This window comes from Pithys albifrons, chromosome 2 (genome assembly GCF_047495875.1).
Source record: "Pithys albifrons albifrons isolate INPA30051 chromosome 2, PitAlb_v1, whole genome shotgun sequence".
NCBI classification, from domain to species: Eukaryota; Metazoa; Chordata; class Aves; order Passeriformes; family Thamnophilidae; genus Pithys; species Pithys albifrons.
In genome coordinates, this window is record NC_092459.1 from 107,071,334 (window position 1) to 107,088,341 (window position 17,008).

The 17,008-nt window shown below is 42.2% G+C and overlaps 1 protein-coding gene across 2 annotated transcripts in view; it reads left to right on the forward strand.

Moving 5' to 3' along the window:
• The window catches only part of ABHD12 (abhydrolase domain containing 12, lysophospholipase), a 40,270-nt gene extending 23,293 nt beyond the window's left edge, over window positions 1-16,977 (forward strand). For both annotated transcript variants that reach the window (XM_071581835.1, XM_071581845.1), the window contains exons 3-13: window positions 676-781; window positions 2,980-3,099; window positions 5,726-5,756; window positions 9,328-9,373; window positions 10,632-10,761; window positions 12,250-12,287; window positions 12,459-12,538; window positions 13,371-13,453; window positions 14,122-14,200; window positions 14,430-14,557; window positions 15,028-16,977. In XM_071581835.1, the coding sequence (XP_071437936.1) occupies window positions 676-781; window positions 2,980-3,099; window positions 5,726-5,756; window positions 9,328-9,373; window positions 10,632-10,761; window positions 12,250-12,287; window positions 12,459-12,538; window positions 13,371-13,453; window positions 14,122-14,200; window positions 14,430-14,557; window positions 15,028-15,067 (881 nt within the window). In that variant the 3' untranslated portion in view covers window positions 15,068-16,977. The remainder of the gene's footprint in view (window positions 1-675; window positions 782-2,979; window positions 3,100-5,725; window positions 5,757-9,327; window positions 9,374-10,631; window positions 10,762-12,249; window positions 12,288-12,458; window positions 12,539-13,370; window positions 13,454-14,121; window positions 14,201-14,429; window positions 14,558-15,027) is intronic.
• The last annotated feature ends 31 nt before the right edge of the window (window positions 16,978-17,008 follow it).

A 17,008-nucleotide genomic window follows, 5' to 3' on the forward strand; every position in this document is an offset into this window, starting at 1 on the left:
TGTCTGAGACTCTTCCACATTCTTTTGCATAAGAGCAGCCAGGCTTGCAAGGGTATAGATTTGCAGTCTGAGAGTCCAGATTTGTCATCAGCTGTCATCTCCTTTGGTTGTCATGTTTGTGTAAAATTTCGTTCTTTTTCAGAGGGCAAGTGAAGTGAAATTTGACTGTCATCATTACTAGTGCTGCTTTTTGTGTCAATAGCGTAAAAACTATTGTGTAACTATGTTCATTGTTTGTTATGCCACTAAATTTCAAGGAGACAGACTTCCTGGTTTTGCAGTAGTGGAGCTCAGTTTTATGGGAAAAACCTGAATCATAAGTTTCCCAAATCAGCTAACCCACCCCATTGATGCAGCAGAAGTTTATCAAGCAGACTGGACAGAGATGATTAAATACATATCAGTGAAAGTTTTGTCTGTCTCCCTCACCTCTTAATTTTATTCTGTTCCCTGTTTTTTTTTTGTAGTTGCTTGAGTCTTCTTACTTTGCTGTCTTTGCTGTTCATATTTTAATCACAGCTGTAGCCAGTGCATCCTTTTACACAAAAAGAATAAGGTCTGTCCATCACAGTGGACCAGTTTGTACAACTCTCTGGTGCCTTGGTTAAGCAGTTTTGTAAGAAAATAAAGGTAAAACTTAAAATGTTTCTTTTCTTTTTTTTTTAATAATTTCAGTGAGGGTCCCATATTTCATTGACTTGAAAAGACCACAGGATCAAGGTTTAAACCATACCTGTAATTACTACCTGCAGCCAGAGGAGGATGTAACCATCGGAGTCTGGTAAGGAAGCCGGTTCTGTTCAGTATGTGCCATACATCTTTATCCTTCTTTTTGTTGTCAGTGTTGCCTATCCGGTCTTTTGCTGTGCATGCTCTCTCTCATTTGTGGGTGTTTGTGTTTTCATCTGCCAAGTGATCGAGTTCATGTTGAAAAGTATGCAGATCTCTAGAGCTCATCTGAACTCGCATCAGTAAATGCATGAAATACAATCAGACAACCTTTGCATTCAGAGAAACCTCATAATTTGGAATCATAAAGGTTACAGGTCTGCATCACTACAAACATCATACCCGAGGAGTTAGACGTTTTGTCATTCAACTGCTGTTCATATTTTGTTTTGCAAAATAGATGTGTAGGAAGATAGGAAAAGAGGATCAAATTGTTCAGAGTAGGAGGAAGACTATTTTATGCATAAAACATATGTAAGATTTGAAGAGTGGGAGACAGCAGAACACACAGTTTACTCTCATAACAAAACAAGTGACAGTGTTGGAGCTCACTTATCATTTCTTTCTCACAAAGATGATTGGTCCCAGGCAAGGACAATTCATTTTATCTTCTTATTACCCCAGGATCATGTCAGGTGTGGAGGGAAGGGGGTGTTCCTTAATAGAGCCAGTGATGTTTGATCTGTAAGCTGTAGGATTTGGAGTTTTCAGTTGTGTGTGTAATTTGGTTGTGTCCTCTAATGCAGTAGAGATTTTCTCTTCACAGGGTGTATGAAGAGAATGGGATACTGATATCCGTTGAATGGTGTGATATCCCTTTTGAATGGGATAGTGATATCCTACTATATCACAACAGTTCCTTTTCTTTAAGTAAATTTTATTGAAAGACATATTTAGAAACTTGAAGACTTCAGTCTTTCCAGGGTAGGCTGGTAAATAATGGTTTGATTCTTCACTTGGACAATTAAAATTCTACCTGTTAAGCTGTTAAATAAGTTTGTTTTGCAGTCTTGAGATTTGTCTTTTGTTTCCCTTACAAGCTTACTGTGCATCGTTACTGAAACAGAACTTCCAGCTTGTGATGGCAGTTCAGGGTTTGTCTTTTGTCTGAGAGGTTTTCAGAAAAGTTTGGAACCTTGCTTTTTAATGCCAGTGTAGGTATTGTGTTTGGTATACTTCTGAAACAAAGTCATTAGCCTGCTTTGTTCATAGGCTGGCAAAAGTCTTGGGACAGAACAGCTGGAGAATTTGTGAGTGTCACAGTTACTGAGGCTTATTACCTCCTTGAGAACTCAGTGTCTGCTGGCTGCATGTATGCAAGTACACTTTTTACATCGTTTTCCCCCTTGTGTTAGTTTGTCCTCTGAGCTTTACATCTGGGAGGATGATGTCGTAGGTGGAAGCTTGTCTGTCTTTCAAGGTGAAAGGCATGTGAGTACTTAAGTTACTTCTGATAGCTGTAAGGTATCTCCCTTCTCAACAACTGAGATGGTTTTTGGCATGTACTTGCTTCCAGTGTTTGTATTCTAGAGTAATTATGCAATTTAAATGCCTACCTTCTGTTCAGTCTGTCATTCCTCTTTCTGTTCCACCATTGTTGAATTCTTTCTAGCAGGCTGCCCAGCTACATTATCTACAGAAGAACAGCTGTGATTTAAAAATTCCTGACTCTTTCTTCTAGATTGTAGCTTTTTCAGCTAAAATATTACACCTTCCAGTACCTTGTGTCTGAAAACAAAACAGGATTTTCTTATCAGATTCTGAGCTCTTCCTTTTCCAAAGATTTTTTGTTGAGTCAGATATGCCTCTTACTCTCTGAACATTCTTTCCAAACCCAACTGACTTTGATTATCCAGACATCTGCTGACCTAGCAGTGAATCTTGTTTATGGTGTATAAGTATGTTAATTGAAGTAATTAAGTGCCATAAAAGCTGAGGAATTGAGACTCTTTCTCCAGAGCAGCAGGAAGTTCAGTAATTGTGCTTTGGGGTTGCCTGTGAAGTTTAATGCCATGCACAGACCTGAGTTTTGAAGGCAGTGGTGATGGAGGTGAAAATGTAGAAATAAACTGTAGCCACTACCTTTTAAATTTGGCCATTTGTCAGCTAATCATGACAGTTTTATGAAAAGTGTGTGTGAGGTGTGTAATCTTGAGTTAATGAGTTGATGAGAAAACCTTAGTATTCAAGTGGCAGACACTTGAATGTTGAGTAGCAGCAGGAGAGTGTAAATTTTCCTTCTGTATACAGGCACACAGTCCCTGCAGCCTTATGGAAGAATGCTCGAGGGAAGGACCAGTTGTGGTTTGAAGAGACTTTGGGCTCCAGCCATCCTGTAATCCTTTACTTGCACGGCAATGCGGGAACAAGGTGAGGCACAAAACAGTGATGGTTTTGTTTCATGGTGTGTTTTCCTGGTTTGCCACAGCTTCAGCACATTAAGAAAGATGGGAAAGACCTTTTTAGAGCCTGTAGCAATAGGTCAAGGGATAGTGGGTTTAAACTAAAAGAGGGTTAATTTAGATTAGATACAAGGAACAATATTTACATGTATATAAGGAGCAGTGTTTATGTGGAGGGTGGTGAAATGCTGGAACAGGTTGCCCAGAGAGGTGGTAGATGTCCCATCCCTGGCAACATTCAAGGTCAGGCTGAATGGGGCTCTGAACAAACTGATCTACTGGAAGATAAGATGTCCCTTCTTGTTGCAGGAAGTATGGACTAGATGGCCTTTAAAGGTCCCTTCCAACCCATATTATTCTATGATTAAAACCAAAATAAAATCTAAAATCAAGTTTGGTGCTTCTTTTAAAAGAAGGTACTTATGGGGAGGGATTATTTCATAAAACATTTATTGGATGTGGGAATAGATTTATTGCAGTTATCAGAGATATCTGATACTGTACTGTACTTTACTCTCTGCTAGAAACCAGGAGGCTGTGACCCTTTCTAGATCAGGTAGGAAGAAGTACGTTGTCTTAGTGTAGTAATTTCTGAATCAAGACAAAAGATAGTATTAGTGCTTCTGTATATGTTACTTACAAACATTAAACAAACCTTCCATTTCCTTTTGTGAGTTTATTTTAGTAGTTAGCACATTCTGAGGAAGGAAAATCAGAAGGAAAGAGGATGGTCATGTACTGATCTTGTTTCACTATTGCATACTCAGGACATTTGTCTGGAACAGGAGCTTTTCTAAAATTTGTAATTATATAATTGACTATGTATCAGCTAAAGTCGTAAGATGGTTTTCTGTACTTTGTTGCTGGATGCTGGAAACCATTAGCACAGTGTGAAGCTTCCTGGATATTTCTTAGAATTGTGTTCTTACTGCCACCTCTCCATGTGTTGCAGAGCTTTTGTTCATTTATTAGGACATGGTCTTTTTCCTTACAAACAGGCATTTTACAAGAGAGTATCAACCGCCTTTTGATTTTTGAGTGCCAGCACCTGTTCTTTTGAAGCTGTTTGCCCATAGATAACTCTGCAAGAGCAGAAAGATTGCAGAAAAACAAGTTCTGTGATGTAAAGATACTCTGTTTTAGCCATGTATTACAAGGTTTAATCAAATTGTAGCATTATTTTTCAAATACTGCATAGCTTGTTTTTTGCCTTTATTTGGTATAGCAAATGATACTAATGGAACCTATTCTGCAGCTTAATGGTGGCAGTTTGGGACTAGATTTACTTCTTGGCTCCCCCAGGTGCTATGAGATAAAGTACTGAGCTATGGATCTGTAACATATTTCACGTTTCACTTTACTCTGTGTACTGGAGAAGCTGGAAGTGCATTGGCTTTGCCATTTCAGATTTAATATATGTTGCTGTATGTTTCTATGCTGCACATTCAGTTGCTTGTCCAAGGGCTGCTATACTACTGCAGACTGCATTAACCGCAAGTAAAAAGCACTGCCTTGGCTTTCTGGTTTGCCTGAGTGATCTGGAGCTGAGGAAAAAATGTTATGTTTATTTGATCCTCTTAAAAATAATTCCCCTGTTACACTTTGAGGAAAGCAATGAAAAGGCATCAGTGTGTGCATGTTGAAGGTGACTTTCCAAACAAGTGGATCATCTTCTTCAGGCTTGTATGATCCAAAATTACTTACAAGCAACCCCTTGCATTTTGCCTTGAGTATTTTTGACTGTATTAGGTATTTTGTAGTATGGTTGGAGCTGACAGCTTTTGGCTGGCAAGTGCATGTGTTCTTAGAGGGAGATCTGGAGATGTGGTGTTTTCGTTTAGAGGCTGCACTGGCCAAGACAGTCATAGTGTGACTGTTTTAGAATTTTCATACGAGTGCAAGAGTAAATTTACTCCTATATCAATGCTAGACTAAAGTTTGAGTGTGGATTAGTCATGTCATTCTGTGCATATATTTTAAAGTATGTACTGGCACATTCATATTACTTTCTATTTTATTGTCTGGATTTCAATTTGTATATATAAAAACCCCCAAATATTAAGCAGATTCTTTCCTAGACTTATTTACAGTATTCAGCACTGTTTTTCTCTGCTCAGTCTTTTTCACTTGTTCCTTCTTTCTCTGTGTTTGGAGTCAGGTGAGAAAATCCAAGGGCCAGCTGCATGGGTTAATGTCATGGGGTCTGCTGCTGGCATCACACCTTGGAGTAGCAGCACTCGTGCCAAGAGCTCAGGGTCTGCAAAGCCAACAGGGACAGGCTCTTTCGTATCCATTACAATCTTTGGAAAAAGTGGGTAAGAGGGTGGGAAGAAAAGTTCTTTTTTTCCCTTCTGTAAGGTGAGATTTACAGGGAGAAGTTGACTTCAAAATTATGTTCCGCATAGCTCAGCAAAACCTTGTTGTCTTCTTGAAGCCTGTGACAAACCAGTTATGGTGTTTCTTATTTTTGGCATGTTTGCCTTAAATCCCCTGAGGCATTTGGGAAAATATGTTTCTGCAAACTTTAATGCTCACATGTGGTTGTTTTGTTTTTTCTTTTTTTTTCTCTCCTCTTCATGAATCACTCTTGCCAGAGGAGGAGATCACCGTGTGGAGCTTTACAAGGTAAGTGGCTGTGTGTGTTATCCAAACAGTTGCATTTAACACATCAGATGTGCAGAGATGAGAGGACTGCTCATAACAGCCCACTGCCAACAGGCACAGACCTTGGGGCTCTTAGTCTCCTTTAGATAAGAAGCCTGTATGGGAAAAGGGGTCTATAAGCTGTGAACACACTTCCCCATATTCAGAGGTACTTGCACGGTCTTATATTTACTGGTGTTAACCACCAGTTCCATCTGAGCTAACCAGTCTTTGCCAGGAATACTTTCACAACATAATTTATTGGAAAATCAAAAATTATATTTAATTACAGTCACAATTTGATTGTTTAACTTAGTGCACTACTTTGAGGTACCATTTAAGAGTATTCAGCCTTGTTTTCCCCCCTCTTCCTTATGGCAGAGTGCATTTGTATGAATGGTGCCATCTCAAGTGAAGAAGGTTTTGTACAAAACCTAATGAATTTCCCAGAGGTAGCACTGTTGTGTGTTATGTGAGAACAACAGCCTCAGTTGCTTTGAGTGTTTTGTCTAGTAACTTTTGGGGTAATGTATTTTATTAAACTCTCTTTTGGCTGAAATTCCCACACAGCGTTTTTTGGCCTCATATCATGTGTTTCTAAAAGAGCCATAATTCTTTTGCTGACCCATTTCAGAGGGGTCTGAATCTGTGTTTTTTCTACAGATGTAGCTATCATTTCCTTGTCTTTATAATTTGTGTCAATGTTGGCACTCATAAAGCTTTATTGTGATTCAATACAAAATCCCCTGCTGCAAAGTCTTTTTTTAAATTCAGACTGGTTAGAAAATACTGATTGGCAATCCCAAGGAGGCAGGTGATACTTCATTTTCTTTAAGGAAAAAGGATGAGCTAAGTTGCAGAAAATTGGTTGAGGAGACTGTCATGTATGGGGATCTATCTGCTCATTTTTCTGGGACCCAGCCTATGCCGTGATGCATTTTGTGCTGGCCAAGACAGGCAGAGGAATTGTTTTTGATCTTGAGGGACAAGAGTGGCAGTTCTTCAGAATACTGTAAGAACTCTGTATGTACACATATGAAGAACACAGTTTACCAAAGTGCAAGGTTTCTGTTCCTGGTTCTGGTATTCTTTGCTTCTGAGAACATCCAGACAAGTTGCTTAGTTTGTCCTTTTTCAGTCAGTTACTCACATGTGAACTCACACATAGGCTTACTGGAACCACTCCAGAAACTCCAAATTTGTGCTTATTCCAGCAGAATGAAACAGGCTGGGATGCTGTCCTTTTTGCTTGTGCTTCTCATAGCCCTCCAATACAGCTAACACATAACAAACATGTATAAAAGATACATAAATTGTCAACAGGTTAAATAATTTTTAATGGCCTGGAAAAGGCAATATTGTATGTGATATCTTATCGGTAATATAGCATTGTAAAGCTAACTTTGCAGGAAGAAACTGTGTTCTGCATGTCCAGCCAGGTAGTCCAATATGTAAGAGAACATATAAAAATGTCATATGGTGATTCCATTGGAAACAGCTATCCTGCAGCATGTAATTTGTTAATTAATATTTTACCTAATTATTTTGCTGTGAGATAGATTGCAGCAGTGTTGTATATACAACACAATTAATCTCTGTGATAGTTATTTGCAGTAGGATGCTGAAGAAACAGTAACTGGTGAATGTATATCCCAGAGTGGAGCTATAACACATTTGATACCTATGCTGTAAAGATCTTTTGTCCTGGAAGTGCACACAGTCACCTCCAGTGGAATTCCTTTGAAGGATTTAGAGCCAAAGAAAGAGGAATGGGACTTACTTGAGGAGACTTGGATAGCAAAAAAGCAAAGGAACTTAGAGTGATGTTGAAGCTGTTGCAGTTGCATCTGCTAATATAAATTCCAAACAAGTTTTAATGGGAAAATGGTATTAAAAGAGGGGTAGTGGAATAGCATAACCCTATGGCTAGTGCCAAGAGATAACTTAGTGCTGCAAGGGTAAGCATGATTTAACAGGTTATTGTCAAGGGGGTGCCAGCAAGCAGTGGGGCAAATTGAGGGATACATGAAGTTACTGGCTTTCTGTCTTCAGGTGACCATTTAGATTCTGGTGGAACAATGGAAACACTCTCTGCCTTTCCAATCAGGTGCCAATTGTCTATGTAAGCTCCATTTGCACACTGTGTGCCGCAAAATTGTAAAATATTTAATTGTTTATAAATCAAGCCCTTATCTGCATGTGCAACCTGTTAAGGTTAAACATTTTACTGTGCCATTAGAAGTAATGCTCAGCTTACAGGTGCCGTTTCATTTGTACACTGTGGTAGTCCCAGTACCACTAAGTGTGTTACTTAAAAAACTGCAGCAAATAGTTGCCCAGCTGTAATGCTGGAAGTCCAGCTCCTGGTGCAATGAGCCCTGAAGGCAGTGAATGTTACATGCCAGGCAGACACAGTCTAACAACCAGGTGGTTGCTGGCTGGTTTTACTTTTGCTGAGTGTTGTGTAATTAAATGGCAGAGCCCTAACTGCAAGGCAAATAGTTCTCACAAAGGTAATGTTACAGACAAAATCAGGGTAATGTTTTTATGTACCAATCCAGAAACTCCTAATTTGTGTGTATTCCAGCAGAAACATGCTGTCCTTTTTGCTGGTGTTTCTAATAATAATGATGAGAAAGAAACATCAAGTGCACGTCCAAAACAGGTGAAAATTAGCTCTGGATGGATACTACAGGGAAGAGGGAGAAACCATCACCATCATTTCAGCAAGGGAAATGACCTGCCAACTTATCTAAACACCGCTCTTTCCTATGTATCTTCCTTTTTTTTTTAATCCTGTTTTTTATGTTGTTCAGGCTGTTAAGATTTCAGTCATGTTAGAAAAAAAGTGTTGTTTTTATATGTACATATTTCCTCTTTTGAGTATAGCGTAACACTAAGATTGCTTTTTAAAATCCTGTATCATGTATGTACCACAAGAGCAACAACATTTTAATCCTTTTGTGACTTTCTGTTGATTTTTATCTACCACACAGGACTGTTAGGTTCATATTGAGCAATGGTAGCTTGGAATGCTAGCATTGTTTTTACCAAGACACTTTTTCCAAGTAAGTTGATCTAACATTGAGTATTTCTACTTGCTTTTAACAGATTTTGTTAGGATTACCATTGTCTGTAATGTAAATCTTCATAACAGAGCAAGTGTGCATTTTCAATCTATACATTTAAGCCTTCTGAAATGGGCTTCTATGTGTTATGCTTACATTTATGCCAATTTGAGTAATATAATTGAAGCAGTTGTACTGTTTCACTGGAAAATATGAAAGTCTTTGTAGGGGAAACAGCAGGATATTTGCAGATTTTAAGGGCAAAGCTGTTAAAGGGAGAATCAACATTATAGGAAGCCTGATACGAGGACCAGGAAACAAATGGAGTAAAACCAGCGGGCTCAGATGAGTAGTGTTTGGAAAGCTCTGTGCCTGCTACAGTGAAAAGCTGTAAGTTGACTTGTCAATTTTGTTGGCCTGACACAAGAAAATGGCTGGTGTGAAGGTCTCTGTGATGAGTTTCTGCATGTTTGTCTGCTCCCCAGGTTCTCAGCTCCCTTGGGTACCATGTGGTGACGTTTGACTATCGAGGTATGTGGACTTCTTTTGTTATGAAACAGCTATAGATTGTACAATGAACAGACTTCAGCCTTTCTTTTTAATCTCAGGGAAACTGGTTTTTTATAAAACTTGCTTCCAGCTAATTAGATGTGATTATGGCTTCTTTTTTTTCACAAAGAATTGCCAGAAATTTCTTTCCAGTGCCTTTGTGCGTAGCAGTGTTTCCCAGTGTCCAGGTTGGTGGACTCTGGCTCCTGTCTGCCCTCATGCACAGGGCTTGTTGATTTGGGAGCTAAGGAGCAGAGGGTTAGCCAGGCACATAGGCTGTTACAGCATTCAGTTAAGGCACCCTCCAGGTGCACATGTGGAAGCTAATATGCCTGCCTAGGTGTATTCCCTTGAACATGATTTAGTTGACTTTCCTGAGGTCACACGGGGAACTGAACTTGCACTTACTTCCCTTTAAAAGCTTATAGGTGAGATAAGACAGAGTAAATTATTTGCTAACAGTAGCATACTCGGCCGAAGCCATGGCTGTTTTGCAGCTCTGCCACCAGCAGTCAGGCATCTGCTGTTCTTTTTTTATCTTCTTAATGTTTAAGCCATGACTGGAGTGTAATGCCACTGGAGATACAGGAAATAAATTAATGCACTGCATTTTTATCAAGAGGACATCTGGAAGAGGTTAGTTTGTAGGAGCTTGCCCTGTTTTTCAGTCCTGCTGGCAGCTGCTTCTCTGGCTGCTTATTAGGTATCAAAAGGGATGTGGGATGCTGGCTGCTTTAGCCTATAATGTGTAGATGTGCTGCAACAGTGATAGAGCCAAAATAGTCAGGATGGTGGAAAATTGCTCAAAGGCACTGACTGAATACCATAGACAAACTGATGTTGCAACAGCTTTATGAGATGTGCTTAGGTTTTGGCCCTAGGCATTCAATTCCTATGCTATTGGAGACTCTACTAACAAATTGGTTACATGCATGCAAAAGCAAGGGAGGGTTTGTAAGACGGGTACATGCAACAACACCACTGTGGCAATGTTTGAGATCCAGTCCTTGGTTTTGTTGTTGACTAAATCCACAAAAACTCCTTGGTAGCCAGCACCTACTTTGATTAAATGATTGTGGATCAGCTGGGGTTCTCAGCTGCAAATGGTAGACATGCACAGTGAAGTGAACAGAATATGCCCACATCACAGGTCCCTTTGCAGTTGCAGATGACTTGGGAAGAGTTGGCTGGCTTTGCTGACTAGTTTGTGTGATTCTTAGCAGGACTATTTGTGTTTCAGGTTGGGGTGATTCAATAGGCAGCCCGTCAGAGAGGGGAATGACCTATGATGCCCTTCATGTCTTTGACTGGATAAAAGCACGAAGTGGAGACAACCCTGTCTATATATGGGGACACTCCCTGGGCACAGGGTAAGCATCTAATCTCAGTGGAACTGAGCAGCTTCTGAAAAACATTAAACACTGACCTTGGATGAAGGTGCTGCTTGCTGTAATCCCCAGGTGGGCTTGACTTGGCATCTGTGGCATAATTTCTGCAGGGTAGCTTACCCTTTGCACTCTACAAAATGAGAAGGGCTGCAGTAGATTACTGTGCACCAATTGATCTTGAACCTTCATTGCCCAGAGGGTCACACTGGAAAAGACACTTAGAATAGAATGCACATTGACCAAAAGAGAGAAACTAGGACTGCACTGATCTCTTCTGTGGTGAACCTGTGTCTGTATGTCCTTCAGAGCGGAACACCGGACTTCTCTGGTACTCTGAAAGAGTATCTCAGACCAGCCACACATGCATGTGACTTGTCCTTACAAAATGTTTTCCTCCTCTCCTGGTAAACATGCTGTGTGCACATGTCTACACTGTTGGTCACCTCTGACATTTATGTGGTCATTCCTGGCACAGGGGGATTCGCAATGTCAAGTGCTTTAGCCTTCATGTTTTTAACTTTCCTTTCTTGGTTCCTCCCTTTCTATTGGTGTCTGAAGGCGAGTCATGTTTGGCAAGCAGCACATGCTTTTACCTCTTTGATTTGCAGAGAAGCAGAGGGCAAACATAAGAGTTATCTCTGAGCTGAGCTCCGTGCAGATAACTGTGAGACCACAACAGATTGCCTCACTGTGCGACAAATGTGTTGCTGGGACAGGGAGGTATTTCAGGATAGTGGCTGTCATTGCTGTGACACTAAATATCCTGGTTTGTTTGAATGAAGGCAAAGGCTTTTCCTTTGGCTCTTCCTCTAAATTTTTTGCCCAGTCCAGGATCCCTATCTGGGTCAGAGCATGCTTGTGGCATTTTCCAGTGCAGTGCAATCAGAGTATCCTGGGACTGTAGTCCCCAGCTGAGTTCCCTGGTGATCATAGCCAGTCTGGTGTTTTGTGAAATGCGCTGTGCTTGGAGGATTCAGCAGCTTTAGAAATATCACTATCCAATTAGGGTGATGCGTAGGGGAGATATTGCTGCTTTCTGACCCAGCTATGGAAACTCCTTGCAGTGTAGCCCTGGGCCGCTGCACTCCAGCTGCCTGGAACACAACACCCCTCTGCCATACCCCTGCATTCCCCTTTCTTGCTCAACCCTTTGAGTCTGGAAGTAAGGGGCTCTGTCACACAGCCAGGGGTATGCTGGGCACCTGGGAGCCACTGGAAAGGAGGTTCATCCAAATGGCTGCATGATGTGCTGCTTTTTTGGACTTGTTCACTTACTGAAATGCAGGCAATCTGATGCCATGGGAGACTGGTGGGAACCCAAGTCATTGTGGGCTGGCTGACCAGACCTTGGGTAGTCTGAAGGGTGAATGTTATTATGTCAGTTGACTTGTATCTTTGCCACCGACTACCTCTAGAGCCTGATGCTTTGCTGAGGGCCTGTGCAAATTAAATGCTCGTTCTTCTTTTCAGGGTTGCAACAAATCTAGTGAGGCGCCTTTGTGAGAGAGGTAAGTATGGTGTGTGGATGCTCTTCCCATCCAGCACAGGCCCTGCTGGCATTCCAGATATGCTTGGGATTGTGGCATAACACTGTGATGGCAGCTGCTCTCAGAAGGCAGACCCTGCCCCGTTGGCTGTCTGCACCCCTGGATTTCAGCACAGTCCCTCTGGCTTTTCAGAAACGCCACCAGATTCCCTGATCCTGGAATCTCCATTCACCAACATACGGGAGGAGGCGCGAAGTCACCCCTTTTCTGTGGCAAGTATACAGTGACTCTCACACTAGTGGCACGTGATTAATTGTATGCTTAGAAATTAACTGTCAGAAGTGCTGTAGCTGAGCTAACTACATGGCCTGTGGGGCAATGGTGTTATCTGTAAACATCAGGGTATCTGTAAACATCAGGGGTAAAGAGCTACACTTAAGAGAACTCCTGGGAACACTAGTACAATAAGCAGTACCAGATCCATGTGTGGAGCCTGCTGAAAGAAAACAGCAACTAGGATCAGAAATGTAGGGAGAGTAAGATAGACTCTGCTCTCAGCAGTGGACAGCCCATTTTTTGTGTAGTAGCTTCTCTATTGCAGGAGGCTATTTTGTGGGTGTGAGCAAAGCAATGACAGAGGTGGGCTTCCTTTGGTCTCTTCCCCCACCCCATGTGGACCCTTTGCACTTGCATGGTTTCCCTGGTGAGTTCACTCTAATGTGGCCACCTCTTCCATCCAGCATGGGAGCAAATTGTCTCAACTGAGCAGACAACCAGTCCAGGGGCTGGATGCTGCCAGGCTGGTTGAGGTGCCCTGGGGTCAAGCTAAGCTCTTCCAGGAAGACTATTGCCAACAGTCCTGCATGATTCCTAGAGACCTTGACCATGCTAGCACCTGAATTGCCTGCTCCTGAGCAGGCTGGTGAGATGGGTCTGTAACAGTGAAGGAAAAATAATCCTGGTGGACACACAGGGCATCTCATTGCAGAGAGTGCAGTCAGCAGCCAAGGGATGTTACCAGGATGGCAACGGCCTGCCTTGTTACTGCTGTTTATATAAAATTCCTGCTGGGGCGATGCCACTAATGCACATTTTTCCTCTCAGATATACAGATACTTCCCTGGGTTTGACTGGTTCTTCCTTGACCCCATCACAACAAGTGGAATTAAATTTGCAAACGATGAGAAGTAAGTTCCCCCTTTGCTGAGGTTTCAGCTGTGGCTGCAGTGAGTCCTGGCAAGCATCAAGTAGGATAGACATCAAAGAGGCACTTTCTTTTATGTATTGCAGCAGTAGACTTGTTGAGGTGATTTCAGTTACTCTTCAGAGTCCTGAGAGCTGCACAGCTTTACACTGTTGAGTTCTTTCTTTTTAAGTTGTTCTTAATAAGGACAGATGCAACAGACAGTGCAAAGACTACTCAGGGGTTACTCAGGACTACTGCTGATTTAGTTCATGTGATCTATGCTTTACACATAAACAGTAGCGTTGGAACATGGAAGGTTTGGGAAGATTGCTTTGCTTTGCACCTTGCCTGTAAACACATTATCTCTTTTCACTGAGTCTTTCATTGAAGAGTCAGACCATTTGTGAGTTTCCGGTAGTGGGAGGATGATGCTTTACAGTGGGATGAGGCACTTTTCTCTGGTATAAGCAGTAAATAGTTTTTATGAGGATGCCTTTCATTAGTAAATTTTCTATAAATCAAATGAATGGTGCCCAATTAAGTGTTTTGAATTGCAGTTAATAACCCACAGGACCTTGTTTGTCATTACAGTTTTCTTAAAAATGCACATGTTGGCATTAGAGAATGATGGGATTGCTCTGAGTCATTGTGACTTTGTCTGTTTTACAGTGTGAAATACATTTCCTGCTCCCTGCTCATCCTTCATGCTGAGGATGATCCCGTGGTACCATTTCATCTGGGAAAAAAGGTACACATATGGCTCTGATCTGGTGGGAGGATAGAAAAGTCAGCAATAGGAGAGTATATGTAGAAACACGTAGCCCAAAGGGACTGCAGATTCTCTGGTGTTTAAGGTGGCAGATCAACTGTGAAATGAGCCAGGGTCCATAACCCACCACTGAGAGGGATGCAGGTTTAGCAGGGGTAGCTGTTTTGGAGTTAACACCTGTCCCTCAACTGCCTCCCCTTGGATTCAGCTTTACAACATCGCTGTGACATCACGGAGTTTCCAAGACTACAAGGTGCAGTTTGTTCCCTTCCACACAGACCTCGGCTACCGGCACAAGTACATCTACAGGAGTCCAGAGTTACCTCGAATACTGCGGTAACAGCCTGGGTCACCAGGGTCACCTCTGGCTTAGGTGGGGCTGGGGTTTGGGGCTTATGGTGACCTGCACCCATGAGCAAGAGAGACGTATGCTGGGCAGTTGGAGACCCTTTGGTCTCCAGAGTAAGTGACATACTGGGGCTGGCTTACCACAGTCAGAGCTCTCCACCTCCTTGCAAAGCAGGTTTTGGGAAGGGGAGCCACAGAAATCTGGGAGCACTTCTCTGTGGCTTGTCTCTGCTGTGAGCTGGATGCTCTGGAGGAGCTATTCGCAGAGCAGTTGCTTCAGCTTGGCTTTCTTAGTGGGAGCTACTGATGGATGTGAGAGCAAAGCTCAATGCTGTGCCCTGTAGCTGCAAATGCTTGAGTTATAGTATTTCCTAGGGGAATGGGAAGACTTGCAGGCTGCAGCATGCACCAGAGTATAGGAGAGCTGAGTGTCACTGCTGTGTCATTTCCTTTCCTAGGGAATTCCTGGGAAAATCTGAACATGAGCATCATCACTGAAGACTGACTGCTTGTCAGCACAGAGATTTTCCTTTCTTTTCTTCCTCTCTCTCCTTTTCTTCCCTGCTCCCTGTGGGTCAGTCTACCATTCTTCCATCCCTGGTACTAGAGAAGGTCAGGGATTTCCACTCCAGTCCTGATGTGTACGCTTGGCAACTCCAGCTTCTGACATCAGCATCTGTGACAGCAGAAGAAGTTGTTGGCTTCTTTTTTAATGCAGATGGAGGGGTGATAACACCCCAGAAGCCAGTACCAAATCATGAAAAATGTAAGCAAAGCAAAGTCTGACCAATCCAGTGTAGTACCACTGAGGACAGATGTTCCTAGGACACTGTATCATGACCAAGGATGTTCCTTTTAAACACTGCTGCTGGTTTGGGATCATGTAGAGATTCATTTGTAGGTGAATGGCTTTTGCCATATCTTCATACCACAGTTGTCTTGCTTGGGTTTGAGGTATTCTCTTTCTAGAAAATGTTTTACCTTTCCTTTTTTGTAAGTGGCTGTAATTACAAATATATGGAAGATCCAGATAGTGAGAGGTATTTTTAATTAGCTCTTCAGTCACAGTGTGCTGCAAGTGTTTAGGTAATTGCACACATTTGGAAATAAAATTAAAGATTTTTTTTTGTTCTTCGATTTGAAACATCTATTTAACGGGAAAAGTTAGCACCCTTTTATTTTTCCCATACTCTTTTCCTTCTAAACATCATTTCTGCTCCCATCCCTGCTACACTCTGTGGACCTTCTCCCTCCTCTTCACATGCACTTCCTCTTAGGATTGAAATGACATATGTATATAAACTGTGAACTTGGGTGTTTCAGCCAGAAAGCATGAGATCACATTTTTTGCTTGATCACCCCTTCCATGAATGTGTGCCCAGGTTGTGGGAATGGATGTCTTCCATTCCCCCTGTACACACCCAGACAGCTACATGCTTCCTTTCCAGTGGGAAGGGCAAGGTTTTGGGTTTTTTTCCTCAACTACTTTTTAAATTCTTAGGTCAGGCTTTCTGGTTCATGGTGGCAATGCTGTTCCAGTTTAGTTAAAAGCAGGCAGTGGTATGCAGTTCTTGATGCAAAAATAAACTTGGGGTGTTGCTGCCCATCTCTCCCTCCTCCTCCTTTCTGTGCACTTCCAGTAGCATGTCTCAGCCCCTCTAACAGCCATGGCCAAAGCACATTGTCCAGGAGACAGAAGTGGAAATGAGCCTTTCCCACAGGGAGAGGTTCTGGGCATGTCCTTTGCCCTCCTTGGGACTAGAACAGGGGCTGGTTTATGCCACTGAAGAGCGCTGCACAGAGATTGGAGAGGGTCTTGCACTGACTTGATGGGATCTGGCCCTTGTCCCCCATCAGTCTATAAAGACAGTACAAAGTGCTGTAGGTTTAGTCACTAGTGCTCAGAGTGAATTGTGCTGCCTCAAGGGTCTGTTCAGGGGTGTACAACACAGTGTAAACTGCTCAGCATGCATCCAAGTTATATCTGCTGGCTCATACTAGTTGCAAAAGATACACTAGCTTGTTCTTGTACCAAGATTCTTCTGCGATTGTCCCTGAGGTTTCTGACCCATGACACTCATAAGCTAGGTGTGCCACTTAAATACAAGTGCATCAAACATAATGTATTGCACTGACAGAAGAGAAGCAGTTATCTGGCTCTGGAGAGTAACATACACATTCCAGTTTATGCTGCAGCTGGCTTGGGGCAAAGCGCAGCCTGAGCTGGGGCCTGGCTGGCTGCCATCCTCCTGCGGGACAGAGCTGGGAATCCAGCATGAGAACTGCTGGTATGGGTGATGCCAACACCACCATTCCTGTTACCAGGCCAGTGATATGCTTGGAAATCTAAAGTGAAATGTTTAAAAGTGATGTAGTTTTAATAAAGGCATTGACTGCTGATCACTTCAGCTTTACTAGTTTTAACTGACAGTTTTTGGG